Genomic DNA, 23,379 nt, shown 5'->3' with positions numbered 1-23,379 from the left:
TAGTTATGCACACTCCACCAGTTGCTGACAGAAGTGATATACCTTGACCGACCTTTGACGCTGTTCTTTTTGGGGGACATTCATTTGATGCTTCTGCAATTATTCGTGATAGGGGGATAGTTTAAATACCGGTTCATGGAAGATATCATATTGAGGGTTATGTAACGTTTACAATAGTAATTTAATGATGTAATGAATGTGTTATTTTTAAGGTGTAAGGACAACTTTCCAAAATTACTTATATGAATATTCTTTATCCCAAGAACCAAGCATAGTAATGATGTATATGATGACTCATGCGGTACCACTCAAATGTTCCTTGTTGTGTCAGACATTCATGATGTTTACTCAATTGACTCAATCTTCAGGCAAGAGCTATACTAGGCCATTGCGATTTCGCAAGTGGGTTGTATTCCGTTTTCTCATAGTATAGGCCCTCCTAATTGCATCGTGCCTTTGACGAAAACCCCTGATAAAGAGCTAGACCGTTAAAGTTTTTTAAAGTTTTATAAGTTGTAATTTAGTTGGTTATCCATTGCTATCACGACGAACATGCAGATTATTTCCGGTGTTTGTTACAAAGTAAGTCATGTTTATTCCAGGATGATGCTATGATTTTAATTCATTATGTTAGTTTGTTTATGGATTTTTAGTAGCTTTATCACATGCTGTATATGCCGCTTATTTTAGAATAAAATGTATATATATTGTAAGAACAACCAGAGCAAGAATTTAGTTTTTCCTTTAGAACAAGCACATGCGCATAGTAACAAATCTTAGCAACCAATCAGAAGAGCCGATATTATGAGACTATTGTACATGAAACATATAACTACAGAGAGCTAAGTTTAGCAAGTATTTGGTCAAAACATTGCCAATTTAAATGCAGTTTTCGTTGTTATGTTCAAGAATACACATTTTACGATAGATTGACATATAACACATGCGTGTTTTTGTATTTGTTCACTCTCAAAATTTGTATGTATTGATTACAAGGGCCCATACCACGGATAGACATGCTACTTATGTCTGTGTCATATTGGTTTTGCGATAAAGGAAGCAGCAGTCACCTTTGTATTCGTATATCCGGTTTAAGGACATAATTACTGACATTTATGATAATAATTTACAACAACTCGTACTGCAAGTTTTAAAGGTAGGTTATACAATGAATAATGACAACCTTATATGTGCAGGTCATATGAATTTGGTTCTTGACTAACGAGCGTAATTATTCGCAACGATTCGACGATATGTTTTTCATGCATTTAGAGGTTTGTGGGTTCCATAACATTAGTTAATGGCTATTGCTATATTGAGATCTCACATTGACTGTGTCAAAACATAAAACAACTATTGTTGAAATGAAATGTAGCGTATTTGTCATCATGACTTAGACATAATGGATATGCTACGCCATTCATTATCACCTGACATATGTGATCAATATAATACAATTAAAGATAGTTGTTCATAGTTTGTGACATTGCATTTTGAAGCACCATTAACTCGAGTGTTTATCGTTTCATTGTTTGCTCAAAACTACATCACCGGAAACGACACCTTTGTATAATTTGCTACTGTATATTTAACCATTACCAATCACTTAAACGTGAAATAAATACATTTAGCATTTTGATAATTTCAGCTTCATGAAATATTGCTGTGCATCACCAAGTTTTAATTCTTTGCACAAGCCGTCATGGGGAAGATTGATAAGATCTGCACACACTGCATTGAATTCATTGCTGTTCGTGCCCTGCTTTCAAAAGACCACCACAAAAAAGCCAAGTACGTCTACTGAATGCACAAAACAGCACGTGTGTAGCTAGATCGATCTCGAGCTATTCCATGCCGACACCGACGCAGTGTTGTTCGGGAAAAACCTGCCTTATAAGTTTATTTGTGAGCAAACTATTATAGTTTGTTAAAATTTGTTAAATTTTTCTGCATATGAGTCGTGTTCTGAAAAACGGGGTTTAATGCATGTGCGTAAAGTATAATCCCAGATTAGCCTGTGCAGTCCGGACAGGCCAATCAGCGACGACACTTTCCGCCTTAACTTGATTTTCGGTAAGGAGGGTTTTCCTTGAAACTTAAAATACCATACTAGCGAAAAGTGTCGTTCCAGATTAGCCTGTGTGGGCTGCACAGTCTTATCTGGGACGACACTTTACGCACATGCATAAAGCCCGGTTTTCTCAGAACGCGGCTCATATATTATTTCAAAATCGGCGACACTACCTAAACTTCATGCACGTACAACTCAACTCGAAGATCATAATTTTCGAACTACTCGGATCTGTACTTGCATTATAAACCGTACATCTAGAAAATACACCGTAAAATCTCGTATACTTAATAAAAAAAACGTATAACGACATATTCCTTAACATAAACTGGAATCGATAAACGCGTGTTTGTTGTCCTCGAAATATATTTCTACAAAAGTTTATTTTTTTTTCAAAGCATGGCTTAATAAGGATAATTCGTTCGACAAAACGATGTTGCCTTGTGCTTCTTAAGTGTACCGGGCTGTACAAGAAGTATGAATTTCATTCGTCTTTATATTTTATTAACCTGTTGCCTGTCTTTGAATAAGCATATAAAGCGTGTTTTACTGTAACATAAACCGGGTTTTGTAACGATAAGTAAGTATGTGACGTTTATGATTTAGTAGTTTACATTGAGAGAAGTATATGTCCGCTTATATTTTACTTAAGGATAATTGTCTTATAATATCTGGTATCTTCAACAATACAAAAGCGAAATACTATCCAACTGGACCTACTAACAGCTACGTTATACATTAACAGTAAAGCGAACTGATGCATACGCTTGTCCGTTGATATGCGTTTTGTCACAGATAAGAGCAATAGCATCGTCATGGCATCTTACGCAACAGAACAATACACTTTGATGTAGTACTAATAAAGACATCAAACAAGATGTATGCTAACTTATTTCACATTATACCTTATTAAAGTGATTCAGTTTTATACAAGATCTTTAATCTCATAAATAGTTGCATTATAGGTAAGTGTGTGTTTCAAGGTATTACCTGTTTAGGTATAAAAGCATTATGCATTAAGATATGTTAAAAGTCTTGGCATGCTTTTCTATCAAGGCCATTACAGGGCTTTATTTAACTGACACTGCTACTCTATTTTGAGAACAATCATGATGCAATCATAGAATCTCCGAAGATCCTATCGGATTTTGACGTCCCTTGCCACGAGTCTTGGACGTAATGCATGCCGCTGAAATATATAATGTGTGACTTATAAAATTAAATACAGTCTTCACGAAATAAAGCGCGGAGATTTACTAAACTTTCTGAAGATAGTATTCACGCAACGCAGACGCTGTTTGGTCGTGGCGTTATCGGAGAGCAAAAGTCAATGTAGCAGCCGAGTCCCAAACGAGGCCTTAGGCATAAAGTATCGACGCCGTCACGTCGCCAGGTGAAAAATGATGTTGCAGTATGCATGCAGTAAAAACGCGTATGGACTTGTTGGAAACGCCGCGTTCGCTAAAATTTATAGCATGAAACCTGCGTTATATTCTTTGTATTGTGATGTCTTTAAGAAAAATACATATTGTCGTTTTCAAAAGAAAACTGACTTCTTCGGTGGTAGAGAGGACGCCGATCCGGTTTGACGGGTGTTTTACTTTGAACATGTCGAATCTAGTCGATACGGAATACCGTAAGGGCCATCGTGGTAACACATTAAAATCCAGAGGGGGGCAATGCGAAAGTGCGATAATACGGTGGCGACAATGCGATAGTACGCTGGCGACAATGCGATAGTACAATGGCGACAATGCGATAGTACGATGGCGACAATGCGACAACGCCATAGTACGATGACGACAATCCAACAGTGCGACAATACGATGGCGACAGTGCGATAGTACGATGGCGACAATGCGATAGTAAGATTGCGACAACGCGATAGTACGATGGCGACAATGCGATAGTAATATCGCCATCGTACTATCGCGCTATTATACTGTCATCATCGTGTTATCGCATTGTCACCTTCGTACTGTCTCATTGTCGCCATCGTACTGTCGCATTGTCGTCTATCACCTTCCGGTACACATGCGCACATCGTATTTTTAGTTGTTCGCGTAACAGCTAATGTTGTCTCTTAAAATTTCAAGTCGGTTCGCTGCTATCTACGGAAAGCAAATGCCACCAATGCCGTATCCGCGCGAGAAAGAGTTGTATGATTTATGCAAGTGGTTTGAGTTCTTGACTTTATTCAATCACAAATCGAAACATTTTGTGAATATCGTTGTAAATAGAAAAGAATTTATAAAAATGATTGTATTATACGTGTCGCAAAAGAGAATGATTAGAATAGTCCACTTTCTGCTGCTTCTTTATGACGTAGTACAGGTCATTCATAACATGTATATATTCTCAATTTATAAAACGTTAAACATGAGTTCAACAATAACTTAATGGATACGATAGACAGCAACAAAAATACTTCATAATCGCCGAAACCGAATATAACAAACAATTTAATATAACACGAATGATCTTTTTCGTAACATTATTCATGCTTCTACAGCGGGGATTTCTGGGAAACGTTCTTTTGTTCTCAACAGATAGCGGCGATCTTTTGTATTTACGGGTGCTAAGCTTGTTTATATGCACAGTTCTCCATTTATAAAACGTTAGGCATGAGTTCACCAATTACTACAGGTATACTATAGACAACCTCAAAACTGCTTTATAATCGCTAAAACCGAAAACTACTAAATATAACAAGAAATATCATAAAAATGTAGTCGGCGTAAACGCTGACTGTGAAATAAAGCTTGTAATTCACTTTTCTAAATAAATTAAATGAAAACAAAAGTTTAAATAAAATAAATGTGTTTTTTCACTTGTAAGTTGCATATTCACCGCAGGAAATGTGTGTTATCATTGTCAAACCACATATTAGTGTAAGTAGATAGAAAATAAACTACGGGAGTGCACATCATATGTGTCCTCACATGCCTTATTATGAGTATATTTCTTTACTATCGAAATATATCGTATGTAAATATTTGATTTAAACGCAGTTCTCTTTTAACACATTAAAATCACATTTTCATAGCCGCGTCATGCAAAAATGGGTCTTATGCGTTTCGGCCAGCGTTTCTTAAATCCTACATGTGCATTTGCGCAGTCAGGTCGGAGGCGATGCTAATCGCTATAAAATCACTCAATAGGTTATGGTATCATTATGTATTTCCTTACCAGATTGAGAGATGCGCAGGTTGAGTGGCCTATATATATGATGGGCGCATATGGAATGAGTCCAACTTTCGCATTACGAGGGTCATTAATAATCTCATTGCGAATTGTAACTGGCACATTTAGCACAATGCTTTTCGATACACAATTAAATTAAAAATAGCAAACTTGTAAATAAGGGCAGCCAATTCAGGCGTTCAGGAACGATTTCCAGACGTGTTAACCGAGTACGGCAAACATTATGGTTGGATAATTAAACGTTTTTCTCTTATCGTGACGCTATACTTTTTCTGTAATGATTGTTTTCTCATCTTGAAAGCAACACTCATATACTGCGAGATAGATTTTAACGCGTTATTGTAACTGGGCAACATTTTGTGTCGTTTAAACATACAGAGAGTATCCCGGAATTCTTACACTGAACAGAGCTACATCCTTTGCGCTGAGCACAGGCAGAGTTATGTTGCAAAAGTTCAGAGGTTTTATCTCAAATCAGCCTATGGGATATTCGAAAATATTCATGCTTGTCTGCTGGCGTTATGTAAAACTCATTAAGATAAAAAGCTGAGTAAAACGGCTACGCCAAAAAAGCGCAATAGTGTTCTATACCTATGTTTAGGTCAGAGTTGTTGACACCGTGTGAACTGCTAGGGTTACAAGTAATGCTTAAACAACAATGTACTGGTGGGCAGGGCTGTCTTGAACACTACCTAATGCGTGAGTAAAAAGTATTGCTCGCAGATTTATTTTTTATTTATGTTCATCAATGATATTATTGTATATTTTGCATTTGTATATGGTGTCAACACTCAAAAGTTTTGTACAGGGAATTTTCATCATGAAATTATATTCTTAGTGAGATAGGTATTCAATATTCCAACACAATTCATTCAATATGATGGTGATTGCAAATTTTCTTAATATTCAGTTCTCACACTCATTTTCATCATGATACTTTCTATGCTTTCAGAACGTCCAAAAAGGGCCATATTGTTGTTATTTTATCTAAGTTATCTGTATGAAATAAATAGGATGATAACAAATGCACACACAGCTCGATCCGTGCGTTATGACACACAATTTATACATTTGAATGGCGTGTGTTCATTTCAAACTTGCCATTAATTTTGAAAAATGAAATGCGTCTTAAATTATGCAATAGCGTACAACTTCAGTGCCATCAACGCTTTGATTTCTTAGATGGAACCACTTTAAAAATACTTAACAGTTCGGCATACCTTACATCAATACCCATTCTATAACTTAATAAGAATTTGATTTCATTATAACTGTAACCCTTTCAAAGTACATCTTTTTTAAGTAATCTATTTTTCCTGCAATAAGAGTAGTTTGTATACCGGAAAGCGATAGTCGACAATGCGATAGTGCGGTGGCGACAATGCGACAATGCGACAATGCGATAGTGCGATAATACGATAACGACAGTGCGACAATACGATAGCGACAGTGCGATCGTACTGGAGCTTTTAAGATCCAATGTTTACATTTATCAATATAAAGCATTTAATGACAAACTTCAAAATATGCCAAAATCTGTGAAAAGGCCCCTTTAAACGAAAAATAACATTACATTTCTATTGAATTATTAATAGCATATGAAATCCGTTTAATGATTCTTCGCTATTTTATTTTATGTCGCTGTTTTTGCAAAAAGTCGCTGATACGTTGTGATAACCTTCCAAGTGCTTGATGTGTCGTTTAGTCTTAAAATTTAACATTAACATATTACCCAAATAAACAAAGCATGTTTGTCATCAATGTAAGTCATTAAACACCGAATTCTTATTTCAACATGTACAGCAATACAATAATAAAACGTCACTTGTGCATCTGTTGAGCAGTCAGTCATCGGATCAACTGTCCATTTTTATTTTCAGAAACGAATTGACAGGTACAGGCTGTATCCCGCAACAATTGTGTATTAGTAGAACATATTTATAAGCGAGCAAAAGTGACGTCGATTCTGACCTATATTAGCAGACATTCGACTATCTTCCATAATTTCGTAAATGAGAGAATACATTACTAGAACCATTATTAAACGTGTTTACTGCTGCAGTTTTGTCGACCAAAAGAATAAATTAAGAATTGTGTTGTCTTTAAAATGTATAATTTTGCTTGTTGTTTACGACCACCCCTGTAATGAACATACGATATTCCATTTAACTCAACAAATAGATTCTTCATCATTTGAACGCGGCTATTCAAAGAACGTACTTTTTGAGATGGTCTGTTAACACAATTGCAACGTTACGCAATTTTCTATGCGATATGTTGAAATGAACGTTTGATGATTTTGCTTCTGTTATAGTTTGCTAAACCAACTGTTTGTATTTTTTTTTTTTAAATATTGCTGTATTCTACTTGACATTTTGTCTAGGCTGAAAGTATTGGAAACAAGATAAGTTGCCATACATTAAGCGTGCGTTAATAACTAGCAAATAGTGGACACATTGTGTTAGAATTTACTAGTTTTGGACATTCACGATCATAATAAGTTCAATGGCGGATAAATGACATTTCAAAATGCATTTGCATTTAAATACTGATGAATAATGGAGTGTTTCTTAGTTCGCTGTTTGAATAGAAGAACACGGGAACCTACAATTCACGAGCATTACACACAGTGGTTATCAAATACCTGTTAAGTATTACAAAATTACGTGGTAACGTAATTGATACGTTAAAGGCCTATATTCGGAAAGAAATACATTTACGATGCGGTCAACATTCTTTTTTGTTAAAAAGTATGCCCAAAATTGAACAACAGTAAAGTCTAATGGTCAACACTAAGCAACTAGGCATATCTTTTGATGTACACTCGAATATAACTAGTTACACAATGAAATATGTTTATTTACATATAATGCACATACGCTGTAACAATAAAAACAGGTACACCGAATTTAAATGGCATCTTCATATTCACATTCCAATTAACATCACAAAAAAATTCACTAAAGTTAAACACTAAATCACGAAAACACTTCAATGTACACATTATGAAATATAAAACACCATACACCGTCACATGTACTACCAGAGTGAATATGGCATGAACATAACACATCACGACAATATGGCCCCGTTAAGCGCATTTCAATACAATGTTTACATATCCCGATTTAAATCCAAATTTAATGAATCATTTCTTTTGACATGCACATCATTCACGCATACAATACATTTCTAAGATAACTCAAAATAAAAAAAAATATTTGCATAAAACAAAGCTAAACAAACTATTAATGTCAATCGTTAGTGTTTATCTTTAACATAGACGAAAGGCAGAGTGATACAACAACACAGACTCAATTTAAAATGCGTTCATTAAATCATAAAGCTCTTATCTTACTATCACCGTTTGCTATACACAAATGTAGTTAATTATTTCCGAGTGTTATTATATCGATACCGATGGATGAAATTAAACCTTCACGATGCTTACAGCTCAACAATTTTATCAGGGACAGGCAGCGAGGGCGTCTTTTACAAGCGTATCGTCAAGGCAGGGAATATTGTGGGCAAATGTTGCATTGACTTGTTTCAGATTTTGCAAATTGGAGCATTTGCAATCGATTGCATCCATTTCCAACTCCTCTAGATTTAAATTTGCGACACTATTTGGAATACTGGTCAACGTGTTATTCACAAGGGTAAGCTTGCGAAGTTTTGTGTTGGTTTCGAATGCATGTGCATGTATTGTTGTGATGCGATTGTTATCAAGATACAATTCTTCTAACTCTGTGAGTCCCCGAAAGTCGTTATTATCAATTTCGGTGATATTATTCAATGCAAAAGAGAGCCATTCTAGTTTAGGCATTGTGTGGACGAAGTTGGGGATTCTTGAAAGGTCAAAGTCACTGAGCTGCAAAGTCCCAATATTTTGCATCACCTTTCCTTGACTGCATCTTTCAAAAGGTCTAATATCTACGTTGTAATTGGTATAAATCCAAAGCTTAGAGAGGTTTGTTTGATTGTTACAAATAACACTACTAAGGTCTACAATGTCCGTCCCTTCAATAGCTAACTCAATCCCATTTTGACCGATGCCATGTACATTGAAATTTTGAAACGAATTTCCAGAGTAACCATAGAACCAAACGTATTTTACATGGAGATTATTGAGTTCTACTGGCCAGCTATTATACAAGGTCAAATTTATGCTGAAGTCCAACACGGGACTGATGTGTTGAATCAAGGAAGCATCTATGGTCATAATGGGATTTTCCTCTATTTCTAACACTTCTATTTTTCTTAGATTACGGAGTACTTGTGGGATTGTCGTGAAATTATTAAGTCCGAGATCTACAACAACTCTAGTATTTTCTAAACCAAGAAATGCAGAATCGCTTATGGACGATATGGAATTATTGAACAAAATAATTCCAAATAGGTCAACGTTGGATAGCTTTGGAAGGTCCCCAAACGCTCTATCAGGAACAGTTTGTATATAATTGCTATGCAAGTCAACGGTGAAGTTTTTTCCACCTGGGAAAAATCCCGTCGGAAGATTCTGAATTGTAAAGTTTGGTATAGATCTGAGATCTCTCTCCTCGCATCGTACTAGTTTCACTTCGGTCTCGTATATGTAGTCATACCACATCTTCTCTTCGACGCAGTTGCAGATTCCAAAGCAAACATCGCCACCAGACAGCAGAAAAGTTTGTATTGGAGGACACAAAGACGATAACAGAATGGTCCACACGAACTGAAACGCGTATAATTGTAATGGTATTAATAATGTTTATACTTTGGTAGTGATACAACCTAAAAGTAAATTACAGTTCAGGCATATTCAAAGCTCGCGTAATATACAACTCCTTTATGCAAATTTTCACTGTGCAAACACAATAATTTTAGTAATTATTCCAGATTTTGCTCAATCTGCATGTTTATTATTTATTATTTTATTTCAATATGGTTTGTATAATAATGAAAACGTTCTCATTTTTAATAAATGTAGTACACGTTTTTGATATTTAGGAGGAAAATTATATGTTTAGATAAAACAGTGTTTGTATTTTTACTTAAGCGTACTTTCTAAGATCGTATTAGAATCGATATACTTATTTTAGCTTTTGAATATAATAGCTGCTTTTGTTTAAACTTGTTTATACATATAAAAGCCCGTAATTAAAGTCTTTCTTCTAGAAATATACTAATTGGTCAACCTTACATGACGGAAACATACTAGCTTTTTACAGGCACAGACTAACAAGCACAAATAAGTTCTAATACGGAGAATATGTTAGTAAAATAAAGCATTTCATGTAAATGAATTCTTAGTGTTCCATTTAATAATTCAATTGTAACTACTTTATGACTAAATAACTCACTCTTGCGTTTATGCAATAACTAAGGAACTGCAAATTTATATGAATTGGCTCCAAAACCAATAAACCTACGCCTGTAATACAATTGAAATTGCATCACCGCACACATTGCTGAAGGTAATTTATTAAGTAATTTCAAGTGTGTTGTTTTATTGAAAAAATTATCAACGTCAACAAAACAACACATTTAAAAAGACATGTTTTCAAAATTGAAATATGTAAAATTTATTTAAATTCATATTTTACAATTTATTGAAAAAACTAACGGATGTTTGAAATGTGTAAACCAATCTTAAATTGTAGTAAACTGTACCGGTTTCATTTGTTTAATACTTTTTCAAGCAAGGCGATTTTATACATCATAGATTATGTTATCGGGATAAAATGGACATGAGGACACAGCAAACAAAGTAGACATGCTTAAAGCTTTCAATGCAAAAACAAATACAAAAATACTTTATGAATTGGTTATAAATATAAATAGGAATAATAGAATATACATATAAATTCATATACTATAACAATACAAATAGTTGAGATTTGATAAAAGAAATGCAATATTTGTTTAATGATAATTGTCTATTAATTGACTATTTTTGTTGAAATATAATATTCGAACATATGTCTGCTTACATATAATACCTGAATGTGTTAATTTTTAACAAAATTATAAATAACCAATAACGATTACAATATTAGTTAAAGAAATAATCACAAACGTTTACTTACAACTCGGCTTTGGTCTGACATCGTGTATGTGTCGTCTCGGATCACAAGATAATGACACGACTCTTCACAACGTTTGGTGCCTAATTTATACTGAAATGGGCGTGACTGAGATTCACAATTTGTTCAGTACATCAAGGCCAGTGTTTGCTGTTGTTCCATTTCAGTAGAGATAAGACAAATCTGATTGCTTCTATGCAGTTATGCATTAGGTAAAAATCTAGGTTGTTCAAAGTTTCTACTGCAAACATCTTTTAAACAAAAGAAAATTGGACTAATTTAACTCAGACCAACATGAATGTCTGTTAATAACATTTTAGTTGAATGAATAAACTGATAATATATATATATAAACAAATTCAATACAATTCGTAAAAAACGATATTTAGAGGGTTTGTTAATATATTGCTTATGATGAGATGTTTATAATATATTACATCCGGTGTTGAACGAACAAACTGATAATATATCTATAAACAAATTCAATGCAATGCGTAAAAAACGATATGTAGAGGGTTTGTTAATATATTGCTTATGATGAAATGTTTATAAAATATTACATCCGGTCTTTTGTTTGAGCTTTAATGGACAACGTTCATGGAATTGTTTATCTCGTTGTGTCTATTATTTCAACCAAAGTGGTTGTGTATTTATAATACAACACAACAAACCAATATTAGTAGGTAATTGCATGTGAACAGTCAATTAGCTGAGTTTGCGTAGCATACATTTTATAATTCTATATTTAAGAGAACACGTTGCTCTATAGCAATTAACAACCGCTGGGGTTTGCAAACGGCCGTACATGTTCTTATCCTTGCATGACCTCATTCCTTTACATAAATTTAAGACAAGCTTAAATATGGCTGTTCTAATTTATGTTCACAGGTTTGGCCTAGCTTTTGAGATCCGGACGGTCGTCATTTGTGTGGCTAGTGATCAACTATAACGAGCAGGTCACGGCACTTATTCAGAACAATGATAAGTATATTTAGAGCAGCACTGTTGTATCTGACTTAACATGTAACACAACATGCTTCACGTTTCCGGACTGTTACTTTAATAACTTAACCAAATATATGATTCTTTTGAAATCTAAATTCTTCATTATGATTTAACACACTAATGATATATAAATATATATATATATATATATATATATATATATATATATATATATATATATATATATATATATATATATATATATATATATATATATATATATTTGTATATATATTACTGTATGAACACGAGTATATTATGAACATAATCTTACCGTTAGTTACATAATAACATTCAATATATAATATATAGTACAGCTAAATAATCATTTCAATTTCAAAACAAAAAGTTGTAATTGTACAACCATTCATTGTAATGAATACTTTCGCAATACGTCATATGGCATAAACAATGTATACTTTTTCAGGTTTTACAAAGGATATAGCAGTTCCTTACACAATAATAAATCAAATCTTGCTTTTTAGGATAATGCATGTAGTTGTAAGGATTTTACATGAACGTTGAGAGTGGCCTGGAAGAAAATACATCTAAATGTGAGTCTTTTGTTAAGTTCTTAAATCTAGTCCGTGAATGTTGTTATAGCTCCAGAATAACATAAGAGTCTTAAGCATTTACCAGACAATTTTTATTCAACATCAATAACAACAACATTTATTAGCTTTTAAGCATTACAATTGCTTCTAGGCCAAATGCAAAAATACACAAGTGTGGTGACATGGATGATAATAATTATGAAAATTAAGTAATGGTAGAAGTTAACAAAGATTTGACTGATTTGATTGAGTATACACTCTCCAAGCGATTTTTACTTCAGGTTTCGATTGACTGGTTTATAACTCTTAAATGATAAACATCTTCTCACTTTGGTTTACACATTTCAACCGATCTTAAGCTTGATTCATTACAATTGTAAAGGATGCGTTTGAAAATACGTATAAACAAATACAATTATCGTCAGTGTTGTATAATTTTAGTCTATATGTGATGTAAACAGTGAAGCTATTTTGGGTTAAATGATTGAATCTGTTTAAGGCCATTCTTGAATTAGTTTGTTGTTCTTTTTGTATATTGCACTATACTTAGTTCATTGTCAAATTGTAAAGCGCAAACGTGAAACGTGAAGTAAATATAGATGACTCATTATCGGGATACTTTATCCGAAACATCAGATGCTATTAAATTTGCGTTTCCGGACTCCATCTGGGAGCAACCGGGTAATACAAACATGTGCACAGAAATTACAAAACACTGTTCAACCAGCAACTAAAACGGAACGTCCGAGCAGTGCGCCGAGGTGAGCTATATGGCCTTGCATTATGGATTCTGGATGTTTTATGGAAGTGGCGTCACGTCCACGGTAGCACGAACCAACAAGGGAGGCAACTCGTGATGCTACAAATTGGCAGTAAAAAAGTGGTTCTTTATTATGGCGCTTAACATGGGCCAAATCACGTTTTAAAAATCTTTTATTATTGGATTAAACAGTCCAATAAAGAGAGTCGACATACATGTACTTGTCTCTCAGAACATATAATGACAATCCACATGCAAGCTTTTTAGAAAATAAAAATTGTAAACCAAACAGTTTTATATGTGTTTTTTCGCGGTCAAAGACAGTGTTCCTGGCTGAAAACAATATAATATTACTTTTAAATCATTCATGTATTAGTATTTAGCAAGAAAGTGGTAGAATATTATTTAAAACACAAGAATTTTGATTAAAACTTGTGTCTGTCACAATTTAAAGAGTGGTTACAGAAATTTCCAATTCTTCGTATGTATCGACAGACATACGTCAAACGACAGAATAGCTTTCATATTTCAAGTTTAGCAGCCTTGAAGTCACCAATATTTCAAATAAGAATCAAAATCATTAATTTATCAACTAGTACTAGTCAGTAATACCAAAATCTTTGGGCGATACCGTCGTGTTATACGGAAACCGCGACGTATGGTTTTTCGGAAATTGATGATCGGTAATTTCCGTGATCACAAGGGCAATTTCAGTTGACACATTTTTGTGTCAAATTTTTCCTCAAATAGACTTCCTAAAATTATTGTCTACCATTACACAGATGAATAACAAGTAATATTTCCTTGATTTTGGCGAGGAACACTGTCTATCAATGCTTATAAATACGCCTTAGGGCTCAACTTAATTGCATAAAAAATTGAAAAATTAATCATATTTCAGTTTATCATCAATATCCGATAAAACTTGTATTACTTATTTTGATCTTAAAAATTATATTACATAAATGTTTTTGTTGTTTTTTGTTGTTTATAATAGCCGTCAATTTTACATAGATTTCTCTATAGTTTGAAAAACATTTAGGCAAATATTACGCATTTAATATAAAATGCAAATTATTTAGAAAATATTCCCTTTTTATCAGTATGTTGGTTTTATCAGTCAATAACAATATCACTTCATTGAATTATTTAAACATTTTAAAGATGTACTTTAAGTGAATGAAGGAGATACATTTTCAAGAATAAACAATATAAGTATAAATGTTTTGGTAAAGTTGTGCATGCCATCTTGTAGTATCATAGTACCAGTTTTGGGTTAAAAATAACCAATAACATTTTTGAAAGTGCGTAACCCCTTGTTACCAAAAAAGTATCACGAACAATAGAATTTTCATAGTAGCATATTAAAACAAAAATAAAATGCTTTATTAGACCCTATATAAATCAAAAACATATGTTTGAAAGAAGTTTTATTTCATGCTACTCATGGTACCAGTTGTTTATTATAAAATTAATTACATTATTTTAAGGTTCGTAACCCCCTTGTTGCCAAAAAAAAACATAAAAAATATAATTTAAAACAGAAATCCATTTAAACAAAAAGAAAATGCCTTCTAAACTCTTAAATATTATTCCTGGAAGCATTTTACATTAATTATTAATGTTTGAAAAAATCATTGGTAAATGCTATCCACGGTTATGAATGAGGTAAACATCAACTCTACCAATGTAGATAACGCGGTGCGTTGTGTAAAGTGCCAAGGCTTCAATTACTTTAAGGAAAACGAGCACACCTTATATCAGCGACATCTCTGCCGAATCCACGCGACACATAACCCTGGCACTTTTTAACAACAGCCACACGAAGCTTTGTTGATTTGTAACAAACGCACATGATTCAGTTATGAACATTTAACATGAAGGCATTGAAGGGATAGTGAATTAATATCAAAGCACGATCTTGGCATAAATAAAGGCGCGAATTCAACAATCGATGTCCAACGTCACGTCAGCTTTTCCACTTTTTTGGTTTATCTCTACATAAATTATTCCACTTATTCACCCGAAAGGTCAACAGCTGCTGTTTAATATATTTAAACAAGGGATGCAAGAGGTTACACGAAACATTAACCGGTTAACCTTTTACCGCAACCGGTTATTAACCGGTATATTTGTATAGAAAAGTATACGTTAAACATATCATAGCGCTCGTACATGTACTCTATAGATACGAAAGTAATTTGAGATCGATTGCGTTGATAACATATCAGTTTCTTAATAAACATCAATTGTTAGATGTATTTAAATTTTTGCGTTAATGTAGCTTTGTTTTGTATCCATTGACATGCAAAAAACCAAACCTCTAGGCGTTGCGGTTTCAGCAATGATGATTTGTTTGAACATTGTTAATATTTATACATACACATGACACAATAAGCTTGATAAACGCGTTTAAATTAGGGATGCAAGAGGTTAACCGGTTAACTGGTTAACTGGTTAATTGCGGTTAACCTACAAAAACGACGAGAGGTTCAGCCTATTTAGCGAAATACGAGTCGTTTTCCAGTGAGTGGTTATGCTCTTTTCGGGTGCCCCTTTCAGACAAACAAGAGTTTGTAAGCGACCAAATGCAAGCTAACCTCCTGTCGACTGCCTGTCTGGCTCACCTAATTTGCGTCCGATACTTTTAATAAAGGTCGGCGTAAGGTGTAGCCAATTAAGCGTATTATACGTCATTTTCCAGTGGGTGGTATGAAAAAAACTTTAAGGGCCCCGTTCGGACAAACAAGAGTTATCACCGGAATCGACAAAGTGCATTCTGACCTGCTGTTATCAACCTGTCCGGCTCACCTAGTTTTGGCCGTTATTGACGATGCTGCTTCAGCAGCTAGTCTAAGTTATCATACCATGAAAACACTCTTCACAATGGCGACCTATGTAAAAGGCCGAGCCAGTCCGATTGAGATAGCTCGATTTTTCTACCGTACCCGTGAAATTTAACGCTAAATCAGTTGTTGTCGGCTATTTTTTTTTAATTAATTGTATATTCACATTTATGTCAATTTTCTCTAAAATGCCCTCTATATTATCGGAACACATACTTAAAAAGCATGTTGATGCAGGTTTTTTTTAAAGAGAAGTTTGTTAAATTCTAATCGGCATTCCTCGCTGATTATCATTGATAAAGGTAAAGGACGCTTAGCTATAAATAGGACAACATATTCTGGGAAAAAGATTTAATAATAGTTTGAAAACGTTAATTTTAAATCAGTTATATTCAATCCCTTATATGTTTATAGATTTATGAAACAACTATGCATTTTCTGTATTGTATTTGACATTTGTCGTCATTCTGTAAATAAATTGCGAATGATAACGTGTATAATTAACGTTTAACGCGATCATGAGTGTAAAGAAAACGAATTATTTCGAACATGCCATTTGTAAACGTTAAAGCGAGTATGGTATATAAACAGCATAATAGCATTGCGATATGTATGAAGCTCGCTCTTATGCGTGCTCTCTCATTGTGCATATTTTATAAACTTTTCAAACAGAAATTACAGAGCCACATCAGTGCACACACTATGTTTGATAATTCATTCGTTAGTTGGATATTGTTTTCTGTTTCAAACACATATTAGGTCATATCGCGGAGATTTAGTTAACCTTACCATGTGTTCATGGGCGAACTCACGTATTCAATGCGTATTCAACTATGTGCTCATATCTACTTTCGGGAATCCTCACGAACTTATTGCCGTACTTAACGAACAAACATGCCTATGCTTATTGAATTATAGAAAAAAACAATACTCTAAAGACAACAATTATATGTTCATGCACATGGGCATGTGAAATCACGTTCGTACACATAACATCATTAACTTAGGAAAGGAAACAACGAAATATAAAGTTTGGGTTGATATGCATGTGAAATTAAAGAGCATGGTGTAATTAAAGCGCATGTCAAGTTTTGAATATATTTGCTACATAACGTAATGTTATAACCCATACACGTTTTACTGTAACAGAACGTTTTTTTTTAAAGATAAGTTGAACAGAAAATACACGTCGAAAATCTTTTTAAATATATTTCTTGTTATATTTGATTGAGAATGTAACCCGCCTCCCAGTTTCGCTGAATGGGTCAAGTTCCCCACGGTACTACTTCCCCGTAACCCCTCCCCCGATTTTGTTTTCGTACCTAAAATTGTTCGTACCCAATTTGTTTCGTACCCAATTTTTTTTCGTAACCAAATTGTTTACGTACCCAATTTGTTTTTCGTACCTAATTTTTTTTCGTACCCAAATTTCTTTGCGTAACCAAATTTGTTGCGTGCCAATTTTTTCATCATTTTTGTACCCACATTTTTGTACCCATTTTGTTTCGTACCCAAATTGTTGTATCCACATACACAATTGTGGTGTGTAGATAAACTTAAATTGATGCTTTTATATCCATCCTCTTCAAAAGCATCGACACACCAGTACTGTCAGTACTTTGATTTTTAAATATGTGTCGGCCAAAGGAGCAGCCCATTAAGCGCATTATGAGTCATTTCCCTGTGATTGGGTTTCCACCCTTTTTGGACAAACACGAATTATCACCCGGAATCAAGCAAGTGCAAGCTGACCTCCCATCGACTGCCTGTCGGGCTCACCTAGTTTTGGCCGGGACTTTTAATTAGGCTCGGAGAAAGGTGCAGCCTATTAAGCGCGTTATGAGTCATTTTCCAATGTGGAGGGATGCACCTTTAAGTGCCCCTTCCGAACAAACAAGAGCAATTCCCCGGAAGCTACTAAGCACACGCTTACTTCCCGTCTACTGCCTGTCGGACTCACCTTGTTACGGCCCAGCCTTTTAATAATGGTCGGCGTAAGGTGCAGCCTATTAAGTGCATTGTGCGTTATTTTCCAGTAAGTAAGTAATACACCTTAAGATCCGTTTTGCACAAATAAGAATTATCCCCAGGAGGCAGCCTAAGACAGCCGGACACCGAGAACATGCTCCGTGTTTTTATTGTACATGGAGAACAAGATTTTGTCGGTATTATGAGGGATTTATGTAACATTTGTTGTTTTGATGCAATATGCTGTTCAATGTTAGATGCCTCTATAGCGTAGTCAATATTATATTCATATTGCGCGAGTTTATGTATGTTTGTTTGTGATGTAAGGAAGTCGATGAGTCGTTGTATGGCAACCGGTCACCAAGAACCAGCTCCGTGTTTGTATAGTGCATGGTGAATACGATTTTGTAGGTGTTATGGTTTAATTTAACTGAAATATTGGGAATGCCATACGCAGCAACATCACAAACATGTTCAATAGCAATGGTAATGAAATGCGCGATTCATCATAACTGTACTTCTTTTAATCGAATGCATTTGTAATAATATTGATTCAAATCAATAACAGTACAACGAACAATGGTAATATAATGATTTGAACGTGAACTTTATTTGGCATGTGAAGTAAATTTTACTCAGATTATATTATGTTTTCGTTTACTTATATTTTCTAAATATTGAAATTTTGCATTATTGTCAGTAATATTACCTGAACTTACGTAAACAAATATGACATGTTACATCAATTCTAATGATCAATGTAAATTAAATGTTTTAAAGTCTACCATTTATTTAGATGTAGTTATGATTAATTAGAACAATAATTAACACCTTCAAATGTCACTCAAACTGATGTGAAATATATATTTAAAAAACGGTCATTTTAGCATATTCTTTATTTTCGAAAGTTTATTTCTTCTCTTCTTAATTTGCACTACTTTTTTCTTTCTTTTAAATAGTGTGTTACGCGTTCGAATTATTTTTTAAAGTTCAATTTGCAAACAAAAAACGTACATGTTTCTTCCGATTTAAAAAGGGGGAATATACAGTGCTTAAGTGACGTTTATGAACAGTAAGTTTTCGTGGGAATAAATTGATAATCCGTTTCCGCTACGTGAATTGTACGTGATGTTTAAAAGTGAATTTAATGGGATTTAATGGGAAAACGCCAAAAAGCAAGATTTCGCCTCATGACCAGGTAAAGTAAACATACATGTTTAATCTTCTTATCCCGAATCTAATCCACAATGCCCGTTTACAGTTCGCAGATCGGAATTAAAGCATAAATCGATTAAATTATTCCCACACGAGTTCAATGATAAGTGTGTCTTTGCACAAACGCTCAGGTAACAAATTCGCCCATATGCCAGTGTAATATTAAATTACTTTATGTTTTATATTCCATTTCATTTTATGTCAAACATTAATTATTTATAATCTAACCATTTATAATAAAAACAAACACATTTGTTTAGGTGTCATGACAAGCAGGGTTATTTATTTCTTGAAAACACACGCACAAACACTGGTTCCAAAAAAACAACATTGCCATAAAGTATGAATGGCAAATAAGTGTCATTATACATAGAACTGTGAAAAATGGAGTATAACAAGTATACTCGTTCATGTCCGGAACCAATGCCCCTTTCTATCTTAAGTCATCCTTCTACTCTCTTAACACTCACTGAAACACATAAAGCATAAAATTAGCCTTTAAACAAAACATAGCATTAACAAATAAAAAATTAAAAAACTATTTAAAGCACGTCAACGCTCTACCCTGCTTGCCTGTCGAATGAACAAACCTACAAATCTATGCACGAGGAAATCTTGATTTCCGCATCATTGAACATGCGCACCTTCAAAACCTGTATAACAACTTTATTCAATCATACACCGATAATAAATACATTTATGTTTTATATTCCATTTCATTTTATGTCAAACATAAATTATTTATCATCTAACCATTTATAATAAAAACAAACACATTTGTTTAGGTGTCATGACAAGCAGGGTAATTTATCGACAGAAAAAGAACGGGGAAAAATATCATAGTAAGTAAAAATATTCTATTAAACTACATATATATACAAGGGATACAACTGTGAAAATTCTTGCACACAACCATGGTGAAAACAATAGCAAAATATTTGCTTCCAAACGCAATAAATACACCAATTAAACTGTATTACAACAGCCAAGACATTTATCTTTCAGAAAATAATACACTTGGCAAGAAAGTACAAGCTTTTCATTGAACTCAGAGAGAAAGTTTCATTCAAAATGCTCAAAACTCCTTACTGGGACACAGGTGTGCACAGCTGAAAACTGAGAATTCTAGAAGTAATTTTCGTATTCCTTTGTTATAAAGCTCTTTTGATGGTACATATTCCTTAGATAGTTCTTTTCATAGTTAAAAAGAACATAATTACTATTTAGTGAGCATATTTTGCTAGAAATTCATATCAATCTGCTTCAATTTCACAATGACAATGTTTTACTTTCATTTTGGATAGTTCACATGTATTTCTAACATGCGATTTGATTGGTTGAAATTCCAATGCAGTAATAAATCCAGCCATTCACGTTCCACGTAACATTACCTGACAAATTGCATACAAATCCTTGAAGATAGTAGAAATGTAAACAAATTTAATATTTACGGTGTTTTACATATATGCAATTACATGCAATTATGGAAGGTGTCTACTTTGATAAATAAAGTGTCTATGGATAATAAAACAAGGTAAAATTTGCTCAACTTCTCTGTAGTTATTAAATTATGAAACAAAAAGTGTCAAAGTGGGTGTGCACACCTGTGTCGCATTTCGAAAATTTTACCGTTTTTCATGAAACTTTCGTTTTAAACACAACTATGAACACTTTTACTGCTATAAACATAGTTATTATCTGATAGATAAATGTCTGAGCTGTTGTTATACAGTTTGTTGGTGTAATTATTGCTTTTGGAAGCGATTTTTTTGCTATTGTTCAGACCATGATGTTGTGCAGGAAATTTGACAGTTGTATCCCTTGTATATATGTATATAGTATAATAGAGTATTTTTTACCTAACGATCCCTGTGCAAAAGTTGATGTAAAATTTTCAATTTCCAACATCAAGTACCATATATATTTACAAACCCAAATGAGAAGAAACAATTTTTGTGTTTATTCTGAATCTCTCACGTATCGATCCTTAGCATTATCAGTTTTCCACCGCTTATGCTTTTTTAACAATCTATTAGCCACACCGCTATTTGCAGCAGCAGCAGTTGCTGCCCCTGACTGAAATGAATGCAAACCGTAAACATTAGGATTAAGTCCAATAGCACTAAGTTTGTCGCATAAGATTTCTCGTGCCCTACTGCAACTCATCTGCTTTGAGCCAACTAACACGTCTTTATGCATTTTTTACAATGTTTTATGTTCCTAAACAAAAAACTTTTGAAGTATCTGGAATAGCTGCTTCAAAGATATATTTTTTTAAAGTAATATACAGGGCATAAATCTGAATTTGTTTTACAAAAAGTCACCTGTTCGCCCGTGCACAATTGATCAGTTTTACTCTTACAAATGTTAATTTCAACACAATCCTCAAAAAATGATACATCGCATCTTTTAAAAGAAACCAATTCGCTAAATCTGAAAAAAAACCTGAAAACATACCAAACACATTGTGACGAATCTCAAATCAATAAGGAATCAGAGTGTCCGAAATGTTTAACAATCTTTATCATATCCTCTATAGTTATCGGGCATGTCTGAACTGGTGGTTTTGAATTTTACCTTATTAATCCATTTTTAGCAAAAGTAACCAGATCAGACTCACAAGGATCACAAAATCCCGCAGTTTTATGAGCCCATCAAATACCATATACAATCGCGTTAATTTTTGAGGCAGACGGACAAGAATTTTTAAGGGTAGCCAAGAACAGACTGATATGATAATCCGTCGAGGGCAAAGGATTAAAGTCGAACTTTTTACACCATGCAATATATGCTTTAAAATAAGTATTATACTGTTTGTAGGAGTTATTAGACTTTGATGTTTTGACCAAATCTTTCAGAATTTCTTGAGGCTTTTGCAATTTTGATGGAAGACATTCTCTGCTGATCCAGCGACCCATCTTAAAGACATCTGCCAAATGTATAAATCATTTCCAATAAAAGCATACATTACTACTGTCAATTTACTTACTTTAATAATTTCCTTGCTCTTTTTTTTGCGAGTAATCTCCAATTTGAATTTACATTACCCTTTCTCTCTTTTTTTAACCCTTTCTTTCTTTTTTGCAAGTATTATCCTTAAAAACATATCATTTGCTTTCTTGTTTGCAAATATTCCATTCCTCGTGTACTGTACACGACTTCGTAAGCACCAGGTGCAAACGGTACCAGTCGAACAAAACATTCACCAAACATGGTTTCTATACATTCTTCATAGCCATACATGCAAAACAATATCCATTAAATCATAAAAACAAATACAACACGTGACGTATCCAAACTATACCATACGTATAGCAAAACAGTCGAAAACATTCATATCACATTCACATAACAACGCACATATAGTGTAGTTATATTCGAATAGCAAGTACTTTACTAGAAAAACGTATTGAGCTAAATACAGAGTGAGTGTTGTTCACAAAAATATTCTGACCTTTGTCGAACACAATAATATCCTTTATAAAATGCTTTTGTACATTGCCGGCCTCAAATAAGAATGGCCAAAAGGCTGCACTAGGCCATCTGGGTACCACCAAAACGTCATGCGCGTTGCATTCTAGAAGGTGCATAATTGTTTTTCCTACCAGATAAATAGGTGGTATAAACCAATTCAAATCGGCATTCAAAACTGGGTAAAACAATCAACTGCTTCCGTTTCAAAATCATAGAA

General features: G+C 33.8%; 1 protein-coding gene across 1 annotated transcript; it reads right to left on the bottom strand.

Moving 5' to 3' along the window:
• Positions 1–8,118: 8,118 nt before the first annotated feature.
• On the bottom strand, positions 8,119–11,464 carry LOC127882385 (leucine-rich repeat-containing G-protein coupled receptor 4-like). The gene is made up of 2 exons (XM_052430985.1): positions 11,344–11,464; positions 8,119–9,989 (listed from the first exon to the last, which is right to left on the bottom strand). Exons 1-2 carry the CDS (start codon positions 11,362–11,364, stop codon positions 8,742–8,744), a joined length of 1,269 nt encoding a protein of 422 aa, XP_052286945.1. The 5' UTR covers positions 11,365–11,464; the 3' UTR covers positions 8,119–8,741.
• Positions 11,465–23,379: the final 11,915 nt, after the last annotated feature.

Source organism: Dreissena polymorpha, chromosome 5 (assembly GCF_020536995.1).
Source record: "Dreissena polymorpha isolate Duluth1 chromosome 5, UMN_Dpol_1.0, whole genome shotgun sequence".
Lineage (NCBI taxonomy): Eukaryota > Metazoa > Mollusca > Bivalvia > Myida > Dreissenidae > Dreissena > Dreissena polymorpha.
This window is presented reverse-complemented; position numbering and strand designations above follow the sequence as displayed.

What these genes read in the sequence shown, in the direction of transcription:
- LOC127882385 (XM_052430985.1), bottom strand. Translation starts at nt 11,364, where the DNA reads ATGTCAGACCAAAGCCGAGTT. An exon ending in TGTCAGACCAAAGCCGAGTT is followed by an intron (nt 9,990 to 11,343) that starts GTAAGTAAACGT and finishes TACGCGTTTCAG; the next exon opens with TTCGTGTGGACCATTCTGTT.